Source organism: Tachypleus tridentatus, chromosome 7 (genome assembly GCF_004210375.1).
Source record: "Tachypleus tridentatus isolate NWPU-2018 chromosome 7, ASM421037v1, whole genome shotgun sequence".
Taxonomy (NCBI): Eukaryota; Metazoa; Arthropoda; class Merostomata; order Xiphosura; family Limulidae; genus Tachypleus; species Tachypleus tridentatus.
In genome coordinates this window covers 171,503,004-171,520,645 of record NC_134831.1, presented here as the reverse complement: position 1 = coordinate 171,520,645, position 17,642 = coordinate 171,503,004, and the positions used below count along the sequence as shown (strand labels likewise).

General features: G+C 33.8%; 1 protein-coding gene across 3 annotated transcripts in view; it reads right to left on the bottom strand.

Moving 5' to 3' along the window:
- LOC143257223 (suppressor of lurcher protein 1-like) overlaps positions 1 to 17,642 on the bottom strand; it is an 81,257-nt gene that overhangs the window by 24,473 nt on the left and 39,142 nt on the right. For 2 of the 3 annotated variants that reach the window (XM_076515636.1, XM_076515637.1), the window contains 5 exons: positions 14,728 to 14,908; positions 12,751 to 12,965; positions 11,655 to 11,871; positions 7,147 to 7,373; positions 5,005 to 5,040 (listed from right to left, as the gene is read on the bottom strand). In XM_076515636.1, the coding sequence (XP_076371751.1) occupies positions 5,005 to 5,040; positions 7,147 to 7,373; positions 11,655 to 11,871; positions 12,751 to 12,965; positions 14,728 to 14,908 (876 nt within the window). The remainder of the gene's footprint in view (positions 1 to 5,004; positions 5,041 to 7,146; positions 7,374 to 11,654; positions 11,872 to 12,750; positions 12,966 to 14,727; positions 14,909 to 17,642) is intronic. The other variant, XM_076515638.1, reaches the window with a different exon arrangement.

The following is a 17,642-nucleotide window of genomic DNA, read 5'->3' as shown; positions in this document are numbered from 1 at the left end:
CTCCCTCATCCTACGTAGAAAATGTTCCAGTGTTAATACTCTGACATTTATTTTTTGCTATTGACAAATGTATTCTATAATACCAGTATTTTATCACATAAAATTTTTTAAACGTATATTTTCTATAACATTCTCTGATTATTCTGTGAAAATAATTTTATGTCTCTGTCTGATAAATCCATAATAATTACCTAATTAAAGCTATACATACGTTTTGGTGGTAAAACTGTCTTTGAATATTTTTTTCTCTTTTTCACGTCTTTAGATTTATTTTTTTGAAGTTTAGACATAAAGCTAATCTTTGGGCTATCAGTGCTTTGTTCACCATGGGTATCAAATCTCGGTTTTTAATGCTGTACGTCTGCAGACATCCCACTAGGTGGAGCTTTACTTTAATTATAACTATTATTTCATTATATTTCTTGATGTAGTGACGAAAATAAAACATTTCAAATGTTCTTTTGAAAAAAATCTCGTTTGTACTTGACTCTTGAGTTTCCAATAGACTGATTCTTAGTTTAATCCAATCACAGAACGAACAGTTACTTTCATTATTATAGCGTCTGTTTTGGTATTCGAAGAGTTTAGTGTTAGAAGTAGTGATGTTAGTATTCGATCTGTTTAGTGTTAGAATCAGTAGTTTTAGTATTTGATGTGTTTAGTATTAGAATCAGTAGTTTTAGTATTTGATGTGTTTAGTGTCAGAATTAGTAGTTTTATACTGGAGGTTTTTAGTGCTATAATCAACAACTTTAACCATTAGGTATTACGAAGTGTAATTTAATCACAACAGGATCGATTTGGTTATGTTCTTACGAATGTCGTGTCTATAGAAGTAAACACTGTAACACGAAAAGAACCGTGTAAACAATACTAGAGGATACGGAAAACACACGAAACGAACATGTCAGTGACGAGATTGGATATCTAATAACATTAAATTAACTTTAATAAAACAAAACCCAAAAGTCCAATATATCAAATAAGCCTTTTCTTTTCAATAACAAACGTTTTATTAAGAAACTTTCCAACCCTAAAAGATGTTTTATCCTACAAATTTTGTTTCAAATATCTATTGTTTATTTCATAATTTTCTAAGAAAAGCAATCAGTTCTTTCTGTTTAGAGGGATGCTTTATTTCATTTCTATAAGATCCAGAGATTCCTAATTGTGCAGCATTCACATATACGCTAAAGACTAGTACAGTTTTGTTTTGTTTTTGAATAACGTATCCTATTGATAGAAGGAGTTTGATATTTAAATATATAACCATTCCCAACAAACTCTTCTCGCCAACGCTGTCATTTCATTTAAGACTAGTCGTCTAAATGTCATACAAGGCGATTACGTCAGCGTTTCGTTTTATGTGGCTATTTCCTTGGTAGAATGCACAAAGGACAAGCACCTTCTATAGTAATCAATACACTAAACAAATGCAGTCAGTTTAATTCTAGCTAATCCTTTCCTAATAAAATATTCAAATGAATGGGACTGTTTCACTTTGTTGTTTTTTTGCACATGATCCAATTGGAAAGATTACAAACATTAGAATGGAATATTTTGAAATACTTTGCAGAAACAAGTGAGGAGAACCCAAGATATGTCTCTGGTTTAATACCCTGAGAAATATTGTTGAAACATTAGGTCTTTTTCTGATCCTTTAATTTTTAAACTTGATGTTGTTCTGTTAAGAAGAACTTCGATACAGTGAACCAGAATTAAATTGGATCTTATCTATTATTCTGGTTCATTTAACATATCATTTCTGTCTGAGATACAGTAGTATAATGTAGAGAATGTACAATAGAGAAATGTGACCATATTATCGAGTCTCAAATAGGCTTAACTCAAATTAGGCCTACTTTGTCGTTGGTAAAGGGAAATAGATCTCCAATAGTGGATTAAATATTTCTTTGTACTTTTTAGAATGAGAAAATCATTGTGGTTGTATTTAATTAATTGTCGCAAATGTAGCTATGAAGCTATGAACAGCATTTTCAAAAATTATTGAAGTTGAATAGAAAACTAATTTCATTCCAGTTTCAATTGCTTTAGATTTCGTAATGATGACTGTTGTTGTTTTGAATTAAGCACAAAGCTACACAATGAGCTATCTGTGCTCTGGCCACCACGAGTATCGAAACCCGGTTTTTAGCGTTGTAAGTCCGCAGACATACCGCTGAGCCACTGGGGGGGGGCAGTAATGAGTGTCACAGACAAACAAAAAGTAAGTAAATATGATACCTAGCAGATGCAACTATAATCTAATATATTATTCATATGGTGTGTAACAGTGTTTATGCTCTACTATATTCTGTGTAACTAGCAATGTGTAAGAATGTTTGTGTGTTTTTTATAGCAAAGCCACACCGGGCTATCTGCTGAGCCCACCGAGAGGAATCGAACCCCTGATTTTAGCGTTGTAACTCCGAAGACATACCGCTGTACTAGCGGGGGGCTGTAAGAATGTTATATCCTCTACTAGATTCTGTGTAACTAGACAATTAACGATAGACCTTTTTCCTATTATTAATTTTCGTTCCTGAAAAAATAAGCATGGAAAAAAGTTTTATTAACATCATTTAGTACATTTTTAATTGGCTAACAAGAAATGAAAGTACACCATATTTTCAGTCATGTAGAAATTTCTATGCGATTTGAACTGTAACAAATGTGGTGGACAGAGCATAAAAAAGGCTTAACTATAGCTAAGCCTAATCTCTATTCGTATACATAAATAAAATACATGTCTTCATTCACGACTACTGGTTTAAACAGTACAAGTCATCCAATAAACGTCCTCTGGGTAGCCTTGCGCTTAACAACAAATAAACGGGCAGACCGTTTCCTCCATAAGACAGAAGTTTGAAATTTATGCTCTGCTATTTTATTCTGTCGCTAATAGTGACGATATGTACGTGTATTAGATAAAACCAAACAACTGTAGCGCCGTGTTGCCTTCTGAAAATCTGCTAGAATAACAAACTCATGTCTTTTGTGAAGATATAGGAAGCTTGGTTAGTACAAATCCAGATTTTCTATCACAAGAAGTTAATGTAGTTTTACATTTATAGATGTGTGCGAGCCTTTCAGACTCCAAAAAAATAGACGATAAATGAATTATTATTAATTTTACCAAAATAATTTTCAGTAATTGGCTCTCTATCTTAAATAGGTCTGCATTTAAATGCTTCCGTCGAACACACTCTTAAAAACACATAAATTAATTAATTTATCAACGTAATACATTTATGTTGTTTTACAATTATCTTATCCCTTTCTTTCTAACGAGTTTTAATATGCGCTTTCTTTTGCCTGTAAAAAAAGCTTAAATGACGTAAGTTAAATTTTTCTAATTAGAGCTATTTTATCAAAATATTCTCTCTGTATTAGCCCCATTACATCGAGTTAAGCAACTTGAAAAAGCCAGGAACTTATGCTAAACAGGGATAAATAAACGTTTATCGTAATCATACATTACTGTAAAATACCACATTTAATCAATAATCCATTGCTTAAAAGAAATTATTACACGTATTGTATTGTCTTCATTATAAATGCACGCTCATTGGTTAATGAAATAAAAATATATAAAAACATTATCTTAGAATATTTTAATATATTAAAATCATAATAGAATCTCGTTAAAAAGACTAGGTAAACGTGGGGGTTATTTTATTCTCACATACCTCCTGATTTATCCATTGTGATTTAAAGTTAGAAGCGTGTATGTAAAAAATACCATTTCAGGTCTATTTGTGTCTCCCACAAGTCACCGTCCAATAAGTTTTTTGTTCAATACCAGAATTCATTAGTTATGCCAGACAAAGATACTATTTTCAAGGTATTAAACTGCATTCGAGCGGTATACCCATAGATACAGTTAAAGTATACATTTAAACCTAATTGTTGCCTAGGGTTGTGATTGTTTTATTAAGTTGAGGACCAAATTCCTGCTTTACAATCTTCGTATTTAGTTTATAAATTTATTTGACCTTGCTATTACCAGGACTGTATTGGTTCTAATAAAAGAAAATTGTTAAAATGAATAAAGGAAAATCCTAACCTAAGTACCCCCTTTAAGTCAGAAGTACTTGAACATAACCTAATATAATATGACGTTTTCATTCTTTTTACTTGGTTTAAGGTTTTAACAAGAGTCACTAATAAGCAGAACTCTAAAATTAAAACGGATTTTGCTGATTCACTAGCTAAGGCCTGAGATTAATGTAGTTGAAAAAGTTAGAAAACATTTACAAACACGAACGAACTGAACAAACAAATGTGGATGAACTGGCGCGTGTATTTTTACTGGAACATCTCTTAAAACTTTTAAAATCTTCAAACCAAATCATGTTTCAATCATTGAGCTCAAGCATCGGCCTAGTTCAAAACTATGTGTGACAATTTCATCAATCAGACCATTAGGCTTACCTCAAACATTAAAGTATTGTGGTCTCACTGTTTATTATGTTTTCCTACAAGCATTGTTTCCAGTCTTTAAATAAGAAAGTCATCATCATGACACTGCTGTTGGCCAATAAAAACTCGTATGTTAACCCTGTTCTTCAAAAGAACAAAAACAAAATAAAATAAAATCGGAATAGTCAAATGTATTCAACTCGTTAGGTTTAGCTCCAAAGCTAAAGTATTAGAATTTCTCAAGCAATTCAATTTTTCTACATGGTTTCCTGTGATGAAAGAAGAAAGAGAAAGACACAAACATACTATTGGTTAATAAAAAATTATATGTTTATGTTGTGGTTCGACAAAAAAACTGAAGTGGAGAACGCATTTGGTGAGCTTAGGTACTTTTCAGGCCATTAGGCTTAGCTAAGGTACTGGAGTTTTTCTGGTTATTTTATTTTTCTACAAGTATGATTTCCTGTGGTGAAAGAAGACCAAGAATGGTGCGAACTTACTCTTGGTCAATAAAAAGTTATAGATTTTCACACTGGTTCGAGAAAAAACAAATATGGAACGAAACGGGTTTAGTATACTTACCATTGACTGCTAAGGTCAAACCGTTGTTCTGTGGTTCTGGAAAATCAAAACATGGACATAAAATCGTGCGAATAAAGACTTCTTATTTCGTAATTCTCAATGATGAAACCAAATGAGATTGTTAATGCTTATTTTATTCATCTCTTTCAAAGCCAGGCTTTTAACGAAAAATTTGACACGATTTTATCCTTTGATCTATGTATATAGGTAATATTGACCGCTAGGCTGATGTTTAGTTTCGCTCAAAACTTGCTGTGATTGTAATTTAGTGTTAGTTGAAAATAAACTGGCTTGTTATAACTCTTCAATTGAAAAAACAATCTTTTTATTCTAAATATACACATTAAAATGTCTCTTGGCTAACTTATACCGAAGTTTATTGTTTTACAGTGAAATCTAAACCTGAGAAAATATTAAATAGAAATTAATAGCGTACTTATGTCAAAATTATTTAAACAGGAAAAGTTTAATTTTATTCTATCGTTGTAAAATATTTTTCTTTCGAATGGATAACCTAGCTCTTGATAAAATCGCTTTCACTCCAGCAAATACTGAAAAGGAAAAGTGTTTTTTTTTTCATATATAGGACGTTAAAATAAGCTTCAGAACATAAACAGACGATGTAAGAGTGTACTTTAGGCATTTATAACAGATAACAGACTTACTAAAAGAAAGATATATAAACAAACCCAAATGTAAGTGGATAGATAAATAAATAGATAAACAGATAAACAACAGTTGAATAGATACATTCCTTTTTTATTTTCTTGGAAAACAGTTAATCGTGGTGCCAATAGGTAGATACATTTTATTGTATTACGTAAGGTTTTATTATGGTCATCTATAAAAGTCCTGTTCCTCGATGGGTTAGCAGTAAGTTTACGGACTGCTAAAAAAAACTTAGGTTCAATTACTCACATGTAGTCCATTTTACCTTTGTTCTGAAACAAACAAATTATAAAAGTTCAATTAATATTATATCTAATTTAGGTTTTTGTGAGTCGAGCCGGTTGTTTCTTAATAGAAATTATAAAAGGGGAAAGAAAGAAAAAACTAAGAAAAGTCCTTTTTCGAATCTCATATTTATTACTGAATAATAACTGCTGCGGGGTGGCGTTTTATAGATTTTAAAAGTACTTCCCTTCGTTTGTGCGTTCCTTTTACTGCTTTAACTTTTAAGTTGTTTAGATATATACGAGTAAGCTCACCGAGTAGGAAACAAGTAGTTCAACCAATAAAAGAAAAGGAAAGCTTAACTTGACGTCCTGGAAAAGGAAGAAGTAGAAAAGAAATCTTAGTAATGGACCCCACGAGTTGCTCTGTGTATTATTGAAATGCATATGTTTTTCGTGGTTTATGTTACTAGTATTTAACTTAAACAAAATTTAGTGTTTGTTTTAATTATAGTTCTTATCAACAGCAATTATAAACTTATGAAAATATTACTAAAACTGTAATTCAAAATATTGAGTCTAAGACGAGCTAAATTTTTCCTGAAAATAGAGGTTAGTAATGCTGGCAGGTGGCACTGACAGCGTAAGAGTGATGTTCGTGATGACGAGAAACCCACTTAAAGTAAAAATGTATTCTCAAGACGGCTGATATGGTTATTAACACGTTTATTAAAATAAAGTACAGGACAACGTTTCGATCTTAGGTCATCTTCAGGTTAACAAAGAGAGTTCTGTACGTCATTTTAATTAACTTTTTAATACCCATACCAGCCGTCTTAAGAATACATAAGAAGTGATATGCTGACAGGTGACACTAGGTGTTATATATTGGACATACCACTAGGTGACACTGGAAGGTAGAGACTGGAAGTACCGTCAGGTGGCACTGTATACTTTAGGCTGAATATCTTACCAGGTAGCATTAGAAGCTAAGGAGTGGATAAGTCGACAGATAAAAAGTTCCATCTTAAATGTTCCATTTACTGGAATTGGATGTCATGAAAATCCACATCTTGAAACGTTCTTGTTGTGTTTGTGTGTGTAAAGTGTTTCGTTTATTTATCAAGGAGTTAATAAAACTAGATGGAAAAGTGAATCCAATAATAAACCGCTAATTTCTATGGTCGTTAACAAGGATGTTTGGAAATCTTATGTCGATACTATTGAATAATTTATTTTAGGTTATCACCTGTCGAAGGAATGTTTGATCCCATGTTGAGATGTTCTTCATAGAATTGAAAAGTTGCTTTAAAACCTTGTCCAGGAACTCGGTTCTGACTCTTAAACTCTATATAGAGATCCGGTCCAGAGGAAACGAACTCCACAAAATCGTGGTAGCTACAGAGCTCTCCAATAACAGGGCTACTGGCATCTTTACCATCATGTATCGTGACTTTATCTGCGCTCTTTAGACAGCTAAAAAAAAAAAGAATAAAAGAATCGATACCTTTCTGTTTGGTTATTTAAGTAAATAAAAAAGTCAGTAATGAACGTACATTTTAGCTAAATCCTATGAATAACAACTTGATATTACAAAAGTTTGTTTTGAATTTTGTAGAATGCTGCACCAGGACTATCTGCGCTTGCCATTCATAATTTGACAGTGTTAAGAAAGCAACTAATCATCACCATCCACTCCCAACTCTCTAGCTATTCTTTTACCAAAGAATAGTTAGATTGACCGTCACATTATAACAAACCCACGGCTGAAAGGGCAAGGCATTTGGTGCAACGGGAATTCGAACCCGCGACCCTTAGATTACATGTCGATCGCCCTAACCATCTAAATTACGATAGAAATAGGTTTGTATGTTAGCTATTGTGGTATCACTCTATCTAAACGCTGTAACTCAAAGATGCACAGTTAAGCTAAGCCTATTTCTCCTGAATATTTAATACATTTCTCAGTTATTATTCACTTCGTACACACATTTTTACGAAATTGCGAGTCTGCGTAAGAACTGAATTTCCTTCTCAAAATAGATTTTACTCTTGTTAAAATACTTTGCTGAATTTATTTCATACAGAAATAAGTGTCAGAATTCTCACGATGATGTTTAGAATCTGAATATTGAGTAACTTATCGTTGATTGGTTGGTTTAATCCAATGTTTTTCGCTTACAAGGTGTCTCAATTGTCTGCTGTTTCAACTCTATTCAGAGTAAGTTTCACAACCCCCAAGGCAACATGGACAAGGACTTTCGTCTGATTTTCCTCTACGGCTTCAAACTTGGACAAAAAGCTACCGAAAGTACACAGAACATCAACCATACATTCAGCCATGGATCTGTTACTTAACGTATACATCATTGTTAGTTTCACATTCTTCAACATGGAGATGAATGTCTTGAAGACAACGAAGGTCGTGGAAGGAAGCCATCCTTAGATGAAAGCACATTAAGGAAAGCAGTTGAGACAGACCCTCGCATAATAGTCTGTGAGCTCGCAGAAAAACTAGGCACAAGCAAATCAAGCATTACCAACCTCCTGAATGTGATTGGAAATACGAAAAAGTTGGATAAGTGAGTTCAGCATGAGCTGACTGAAGATCAACAAAATTGGCGTTATGAGACCTGTCAAGGATGACGCTCCAAAAATTGAACAAATTGGGAATCGAGGTTCTGCCTCATCTACCTCATTACCCAGACCTTTTCTCTACAGATTTTCACTTTTTCAAGCACTTTGACAACTTTTTGAACAATAAACAGTTTCAAAACCAGGCAGCTGCAGAAGAAGCTTCATTGACCATAGAAATTATGATTTCTACAGCAGGGGTACAAACAGTTGGCAAACGTGTATTGAAACAAATTGTGCTTATTTTGATTAAAGCATGTTTTACAACACTGGTTCATACTTTTCCAAACTTTGCAATTCAAAAACGACATTTATTTCTGGGCAACCTAATATTTCAGCTTTATCTTCTCGTTAAACAAACTGTTAGACAGTTACAACAGTTTAAAACGAGGACTCGACCCTCTACTCTTAAATAAAGCATTTTCGCGCCAAACGTCAGCAACGATCGTTAGCAAAAAGAAAGGAAAATAGAAGAGAATATTTCTGAGGATTTCTTGTTGTTATTGTTACCTTGAACTACCCACACTAACGTACATTAACAACAATTTTCGGTTTGATTGCCTTATATCAACAATACCTTCGTTTTTCATTCTTTTGTTTGTGATGCGAAGGACTTAACATGTCTCTGAGAAATGGCGGATAAATGTCAAAGACATAATTAACTTATAGTATATTTGCTTATAACTTATTGACAAAATTAATTTATGAACGAAGTTATTAATAGTGACGTAGAAGCTAGTGCTTTTAAGATGCTGTTTTGGACAAGGCTTATTTTAGACAAAATGTCGCATTTTTCATTAGCGTCCTCTATAATTTCTTACGAAAGTGCACTCTAAATATGTTACTTAGCAACGTAACTTTTTATTTTGTCAAGATTAATTCCTGAACAAGTGATGCCAAAACTAAAACCGCTTGATTAAATTAATAGATATTATTTCTGTAAGGTAATCAATAATGTGACATTTTGGAAAACGTCAAGTTGTAGAAGCGACATGTTTACAACAGTATCGAGAATCAACTGAAAATTATTACCATGGAAACTAGAAAGGGTCAATGACAAGTTTACTAATAAGCATGCGTTTTAAGTAACTGCTATTACTCGGTCTTAGAGTTTCTGTTTTTCCTTCTCCCACTTAGTTCTTGCGCTACGCTATCTCCCACCATGAAAATCCTGACCCAATTAATGCTACGCCTTTAAACTGAATTTGTAAACAAAACTTTTTTTTTCCTTTTAATTTTTCAAGCTGTTCCGTTACAAGCTGTTGTACGGAAAACTTAATGGAATAATTTGTTTGCTGTTGTTTTTTAATGTTTTTTAATTTGGTTTTATTTTTCTCAACTGTAAAAACAAAATTAGAAAAGCTAAAAACATATTGAAAAACAATTGAGCCAGTAGAAACAAATATGATATGAAAATACTGGTAGAGAACAAAACTGGTGTTTTAAATTAAAATGCATTTTAAAATATTGTAGGTATGGGTGACGAGCTTAGTGACCGAAAGAGCTAGCGAACGTTCTGTCAGTAATTTGTAATATAGAGAACGTATTTTACATTATTCTTTCAGTAAGTTCTTTCTTCTGTCGAATGCCTTGACAAGTTTGTGGGAAACCACTACTTCTGTTAACTTCTGTACAATATCATATAATTATAAATGATTTAAAAGAACCGTAAGCATATAAAGAAACTTCATTTTGTTCACAGTATAACAAACGAAACTTGTAATAGGTCTATGAAGTACAAACAACATATAATTATTATGTATTTGTTTTTGTTTTTTTAATTTCGCGCAAAGCTACTCAAAGGCTATCTGCGCTAGCCGTCCCTAATTTAGCAATGTAAGACTAGAGGAATGGCACCACCAACCGCCAACTCTTGGGCTCCTCTTTTACCAACGAATAGTGGAATTGACCGTCACATTATAACGCCTCCACGACTGCGAGGGCGAGCATGTTTGGTGCGACGGGGATTTGAACCCGAGATCCTCAGATTACGAGTCGAACGTAATGCTGAGCCTAATTATCATGTAATGACTGCGCAAAGCCGCCCTCTGACGTATTGTTCATTCACATAAATACTGTCAGAAATAATTATTCCAATTCCTTACCAAGACACACAAACTCTGTTGTTTCATATTAGTTAATTTTGTACTTATAACTGCACTCGTTACCTTTTATATGTGTTCTTAACGTAATATCTTATAAGTCTTCACTGGCTTTCCGTTTAGGTTTGATTTTCATAATCGTCTTATTCTTTCTCGTGTAGAGCTTTGTTTATGTGCAGGTTATAAACAGATTGGAATTTAGTTTACCGAAAAATACATCTATGTGAAACCAAGCCAGAATTTGGTACAAACCAGAAATGTTTTTTGAAATGTATGTTAATTTCGGAAGTAATTATTAATATGAGAAACAATTAATTGAACAAAATAAATTAACTGTACATGAAATTTGAAATATAATAAAAAATACCTTAATCCTCAAAGATATAAATAAATGTAATCTAAAATTAAATATATCTAAGAATAGTAAGTCTGAGAACTCACACCGCTAAAAACCGGGTTTCGATACCTGTGGTGAGCAGAGCATAGATAGCCAATTGTGTAGCTTTGTGCTTAATTATAAACAAACAACATCTAAGAATAAAATATATTAAATAAAAATAATAATACATATTAGAGATTAGAAGAGGGTTCTCTAGTTATGACAATAAAATCAAATAATACTAAAGTAACGTACTGATAAATAATACATAAGGTGTTTATTTTAATAAAAACAAGTTCCAGATCTCTTCACACTGGCATAGTCTTTGTTATAATTTTTAGGTACACATTTCCAGTTCTGTTAATTACTCAATTATGATGGGTTTTAAATCACCAGTTTCTGGAATACTGTAAAAGAATATTACGAAACTGATATGAAATTTATATATGTAAAAAAATATATTTTTCTCTACAAGTGGGTTTTCTCGACATCACTGCTGACATGAAATTTGACTTTATAGTAAAAATATGACTTCTATTTATATTTTACTATTTAAAGCTTAATAATCACTGTTTTTTGTCAGCTTTTGGACATTATAATTTGATCTTTGATTCGAATAAACAATTAAAAAAAATACCCTACCTTAAGTCTTCTCGTTGGAAACGAACTTTTTCAAAGTTGACAGTAATTCTTTCGTTGTACCTCCCCATGAAGTGATAGGCACACTTGGCGTTCTGGGGGTAAATACTGGGGTAAAGAGGTGAGTAAAAGTGCCCTTTGTTGTAGGACTTGTTGCCTCTGAAGAACTGATAGTCACACTTGGTACCGTACAGAGGATCTCCTTCTGTGAGAAACAAACCTGGAATCGAGACACAAAAACACAATAAGTGCTATAAACTAGAATCGAGACCGAAAAAGAAGCCAAGTTCAATGAGCAAACTTACAGTTCAAACGGAAACGGATTTTAATGTCTATAAATAAACCTAGAATTAAAACTGAAGCTGATTATAAGTTCTATTCGCACAGAAGTTTGGCTTTAGTCACATAAGTTGATAATAATGTTGGCTATAGTCACGTAAGTTTATCATCCTGTTGGCTATATTCACAATAATGGTTCATTATCTTGGCTACAGTCATGTATCTCAAAACGGCTGAGATCATACTTATTAGTAAAAGTGTATATACTCAAACTAGCTGTTCTGAGATACATTTTTATTTCAAGTGGATTTCTCGTCATCAAAAAGTGGCTATAGTCACGTGGTTAAGAGAAATATTTTCTCTGAGAAAAGGATCAAATTGAGAAAAAGATTTTATCCCAGGGTTTTCGTCAGAAAGATTCTGAGATGAGAGAAATGTTTGGCTTAAGAAAAAGATGTCTAGGTTGAGTAAGGAAAGGTTTTTAGTTGATAAGGAAAGCCTGGAAGGAGTCGTTTTTAGGCTTATCGTGAGCTTATTTTCAGAATATCGTTTCTTGACGAAGTTCTCACCTTTTTATAGAGAACACTCATCTTCGCGGCCCAGGTTAACACTTTTAACAGTTAACAGAATGATTATTTTAGGTTCTGTTTGTATCAATAATTTAAGGGACCAATTACAAAACAATTAGCATCTATAATAAAACGATTTTTTATAGATCATTAAAGAATAAAAATAATATTTGGGGAGAGGAGGTAACTGTCGAAATAACGGCACCTGGTTGTCTTTAGAAATCTTAAGTGTGACAACATAAGCCACCTACGTTTTTTAAGAAAGCGGTAAGTTCCTCTAAATCCAGTGTTGTTTCCATTTTTCCAGTCGCTGTGGAATTCTAGGATAAGAACCTGACTCGAGGAATAGTATGTGTGGACAATGTCCGCTATCTTACCGCACAGAATCACATTTTCTGGTGTTCTGTGGTCCACAGCTGCCTCTTCCAGGTGAAGAAACAACCTCACGTAGTCTCCCAGGCGACACCTAGAGGTAAAGTTAGAACCAGTTTACTACATTTTACCAGTGAAACAGTTCGACAATCCGAAATATCTTTCCGAAACATTCTTCAAAAACAAATAAATACCAAACTTCACGTTAAAACATGTAGTCAGTATTTCAGAAAACTATTTCTTTCGGCAAGCAGCAACGTCACGAGCCATGATTGTAACCAATTTTTAAGCATAGAGTTGTTGTTTTTTTTATTTCGTATAGCCTTGTTTATAAACTAAAATACATTTGTATAAATTTCTAGACCTCATTCTTTACTCATTCCGCTTATAGTTTGAAGTGAATTGACTTATTTGTTAATATAAAGACCTCCGGTGGTTAAACTGTAAGTGTGAGGGTTTATAACCCTAAACAACTCCGGAATAAGGTACGGGCTTACCGGGCTAAAGCCCAGGGTCTCACACTAATTAGGGGACCTTAAGCTATGACTATAAATGTATTGTACGTAGAAGTTTTGTCTCGAGAGGGCTTCTGTGAGTTGAAATGCCTTGGGCCAATACAACCCTTAATCTGGCCATGACCCTGAAATTTGAGTTTCGATACCCACAATTGACACGCTACAGATGGCCTATTGGGTAGTTTTATACTTATCAACAGTAACAGACAACTCTTTCTTTTTTAAGTTTTATTGTAACTAAATTCAAATATTATTAACGAAAGTTCTGGAAGATGTGTTCTAATATTGTCTTAAACCTTACTAGCCTTTAACAATCACGGTCATATTCACGTGCTGCATCATATTGAACAAAATGTTTTTACCTTTTTTATCATACGCTGAGACCACCTCTCTCTCACACACACACACACTCACAGACATACACACACGCAATGAGTCAGCGGTGAATGTGAAGGTTTATAACAATAAAAGCGCTCCAGTGGCACAGCGGTATGTCTGCGGACTTACACCGCTAGAATCGGGTTTCGATACCCGTGGTGGACAGAGCACAGATAGCTCATTGTGTAGCTTTGTGCTTAACAACGAAATGAGTAAAGAAACAAGCTAGTTAAATTAAACCAAGGTGGTCATTGTAGCTAGAATAACCTTGAAGAAATTATTGCGAGAAGGGAGAGAGTCCGTGCCGAGGCCAGTGGCCAAACACTTCAAGTGTGTAATAGTAGTACAAGTATTATTAAAATAATTATATTTATATTGGAATTAGAATGACTGTAATAAAAATAGAACGATGCGAAATGATTAATAATAAAGTATAAATAAAACGTTACTGCTGCCTGCTGGTTGCCTTTCAATGGTGGATGATTCAAAGATTAAAGATGGCGCAACTCTACCTGGACTGTGCATTGACAAGCGTCATACGGCGTCGTGTCTTAATGGAATGTAGGGAGCCCTCTGTCTTGTCTGAGTTACACTTTTCTAGTGCGTGGGTAAATAAAGTAGATATAAACGAGAAAGTGCGGTAAATCAAATCAAATCTAAAGAAAACACTCTCAAACTTATTAGTCGAGTCCCCTGTACCCAGATTAAAGCCTTCGTCTCAGCGGTAGCTTCGTGATTTATAGATATTAGATAGAAATGTGTTCAAGTTCTGCTTTAACACAAAAAATACTTCCTATAATTAGTTTTAAGTTTTAGAAATCAGTGCTGCTAACTGTTGTTATTCAAAAAAACCTCAACAACAAACGTGTTTCTCAACTGTACATTACAGTTTACATACTCGAGTGCATAAACACATGTCCGATTCTTATAAAAGGTTTTGTTTATATCTGTTGTCATGCTTACTCCAGTTTGGACTTCTGGACATCGAACTCGTCAAAGGTGACTTCCACAATCTCACCTTCTGGGGCGTGGAAAGTATACAGTACGCAGTTTATGCTGTCCTCATATGGGATTGGCCAGTTCGGTGACGTAAACATACCGTAGTCTTTTCCGAACGTACTATCGTAGAGGACGCATTGGCAACCTGAAAATACAATATTTTATAAACTATTATTTAACGACATTTGGTGACGTCATCAATTGTATTTAGTCTAGCGTGCGACATTTCCAATACACAATCGATCATGAAGGAAAATTGATTCTTTAACTTCATTATGGAAGATTGGCTCTCTAATTTTATCAGATAAAACGGGTTCTATAACTTTTGCGTTACGAAAAATTTGTTCTGTAACTTTGTTAGGAGAGATTGATTCTATAACATCCTTAGGGAAGATTGGTTCTATAACTTTGTTAGGGAAGATTGGTTCTATAACTTCGTTAGGGAAGGTTTGTTCTGTAACTTTGTTAGGGAAGATTGGTTCTATAACTTCGTTAGGGAAGGTTTGTTCTGTAACTTCGTAAGAGAAGATTGGTTCTATAGCTTCATTAGAGAATATTTGTTCTGTAACTTCGTAAGAGAAAATTGGTTCTATAACTTCATTAGGAAATATTTGTTCTGTAACTTCGTTAAGGAAGATTGGCTCTACAAATTCATTAAGAGAATATTGGTTGTATAACTTCATTACAGAAAACTGATTCTATAACTTCTTTGGGAAGAGTGGTTCCATAGTTTCATTAAGGAAGATTAGTTCTGTAGCTTCATGAGAGAAATGTTTAGCTCATATCTATTAATATAGTTTTATTACAAGATATTCTCTCATATTATTATGGTCTAATGATATTTTTGTTGAATATATTTCAAATTCAAAAATAAAACCAGAAAGTTTTGGCCCTCTATTGTCGAAATTATTAGATTGTGCATATTTATTTACCAAATAAAATGCGGCCCGCTATCTGAGGTTTGCGGGTTCAATTCCTGTCACACCAAACATGCTTGCTCTTTCAGCCGTGCCGGCGTTATAATGTGACGTTAAATTCCACTAGTACTTGTTAAAAGAGTAGTCCAGGAATTTTCAGTGGGTGGTGATGACCACTTGCCTTCCATTTAATTTTACATCGCTAAATTAGGGAAGGCCAGCGCAGATAGCTCTCGTGTAGCTTTTCGCGAAATTAAGAAAGAAAAAAATAAATAAAACTTGGGATTTCAGAAAGGTTTTGAAGCATCTTCAGGTAAGGAATACAATTTTTGAAGAATGTGAAAACGCGAGCTTCATCTGCTTGCGAAAATTAACTTAACGTTAGAAGGGGAGCTTGGAATAAACCTTTTAAACCATTGAATCTCGTCGTTGCAACTCGTGCTCACGTTCGCAAAGATACTTTTCCCACGTGCAGAGAAGTCTTCAACTTCTAATGTATACTGAAGACAGGATTAAAGTTTCTGTGGCTCTTGTTGTTGATTTGTTACTCCCAGAACACACAGGTCAGCACGAAGTTGAAATCTAGGGATCATATTGTTGTAACCCCTGAAAGCATTATTTTCTGCATAACAGTTGTGGTCGACAAAAAACACGTCATCCTGCTACTTCACAAACAATTTGAAGCCATCACCGTAACAAACGGCAATTTTCACACACAAATACACACAGATCAAAAGTAAAACGAAACATACAAATGCGAATCTGTTAAAATAAAGAAATTTAAACTTTTTAAGATAAGCCGCATTTAAAATATTTAGTTTAATTACCTCTTTTCTAATGAACTTTCCGAACAAAAGTTATTTTTAAAGCCACAAATAAGCATGTGGATAAATGGCGTCAGGATATTCTGAGAGAAATACATATGAGCATGCTCAAATAAAACCGAAGCATATTAGAATATCATATGAATCATCATAGATATCAAAATGAAACGTTTAAAAAAACAAATATATTTATTTTGGCTAATAAAGGCTAAGTATGTGTGATGTTTTGTTAGCCCTTCCATGTTTGTTTCTTGTTGTTTGTGATGTTATTTCAAATTTAAAAAAAAAACCGGACTGTTTCTGAGTTTTCTGTATTTCAAGAATAAAGTTGTGTCTTCGGCAAAGAAAAACGCTATTCGCAAATTCTCCAGTGTTTCCCAAAGTGTTGTGTGAGCCACTAGGGGGAGCAAATGATCCCTTTAGAGGGGGCGAACGGTTACGGTAGGTCCATTAGTGCAATATTGAAAGAATTAAGTCTTTTGATATATTTTTATTAGAAAAAGTAATAAATAATTACTACAACGCATAAAGCATTTTATTGTATATCCTCGTATTACATCTCTTCAATTAATCCACTCTTTCATTAATTTTTTTTCTAAAAGGGTCGAGCAAGAAATTGCGTGTATTAAAGGAGAACGTAGATGGCAACAGCTTGGGATATGCAGGTTTACGTGAACAGTGAATCGAAGGAATGATGGTTCGCGTCTCACTAGCGCAAAATCCTGTAATTAAATTCAGATTAGAATAGCCCAAGAGTTGGCGGTGTGTGCTGTTCATTAATTGCCTTAGTTGGTAATTTATTAGCTTTTATGCTCTTTCAACAGAATGGTCAAATAACAGCGTGGACTTTACAGGCTTACAAGTTCAATCAAGAATTCGTCATCTGCTAATTAGGCTTAACGAGTTTTATACTTTAGGATGAAAACGTATGTTAAATATTCTGATATCAGTTTACAGTTTTTCAGCATTCACTGCTGATGCTCACGCTTCAGTGTAAAACTACAGAATAAACTGTCTACGTTGTTTCCACCGCAGCTATCGAACCCTAGATTTAAGGTTTTAATTCCTCAAGTTTTCTTCCGAATCGCCAGGGGCACCTTCGTCCAAAATCTGTCAATTTGTACTCTCCCTTGAATAA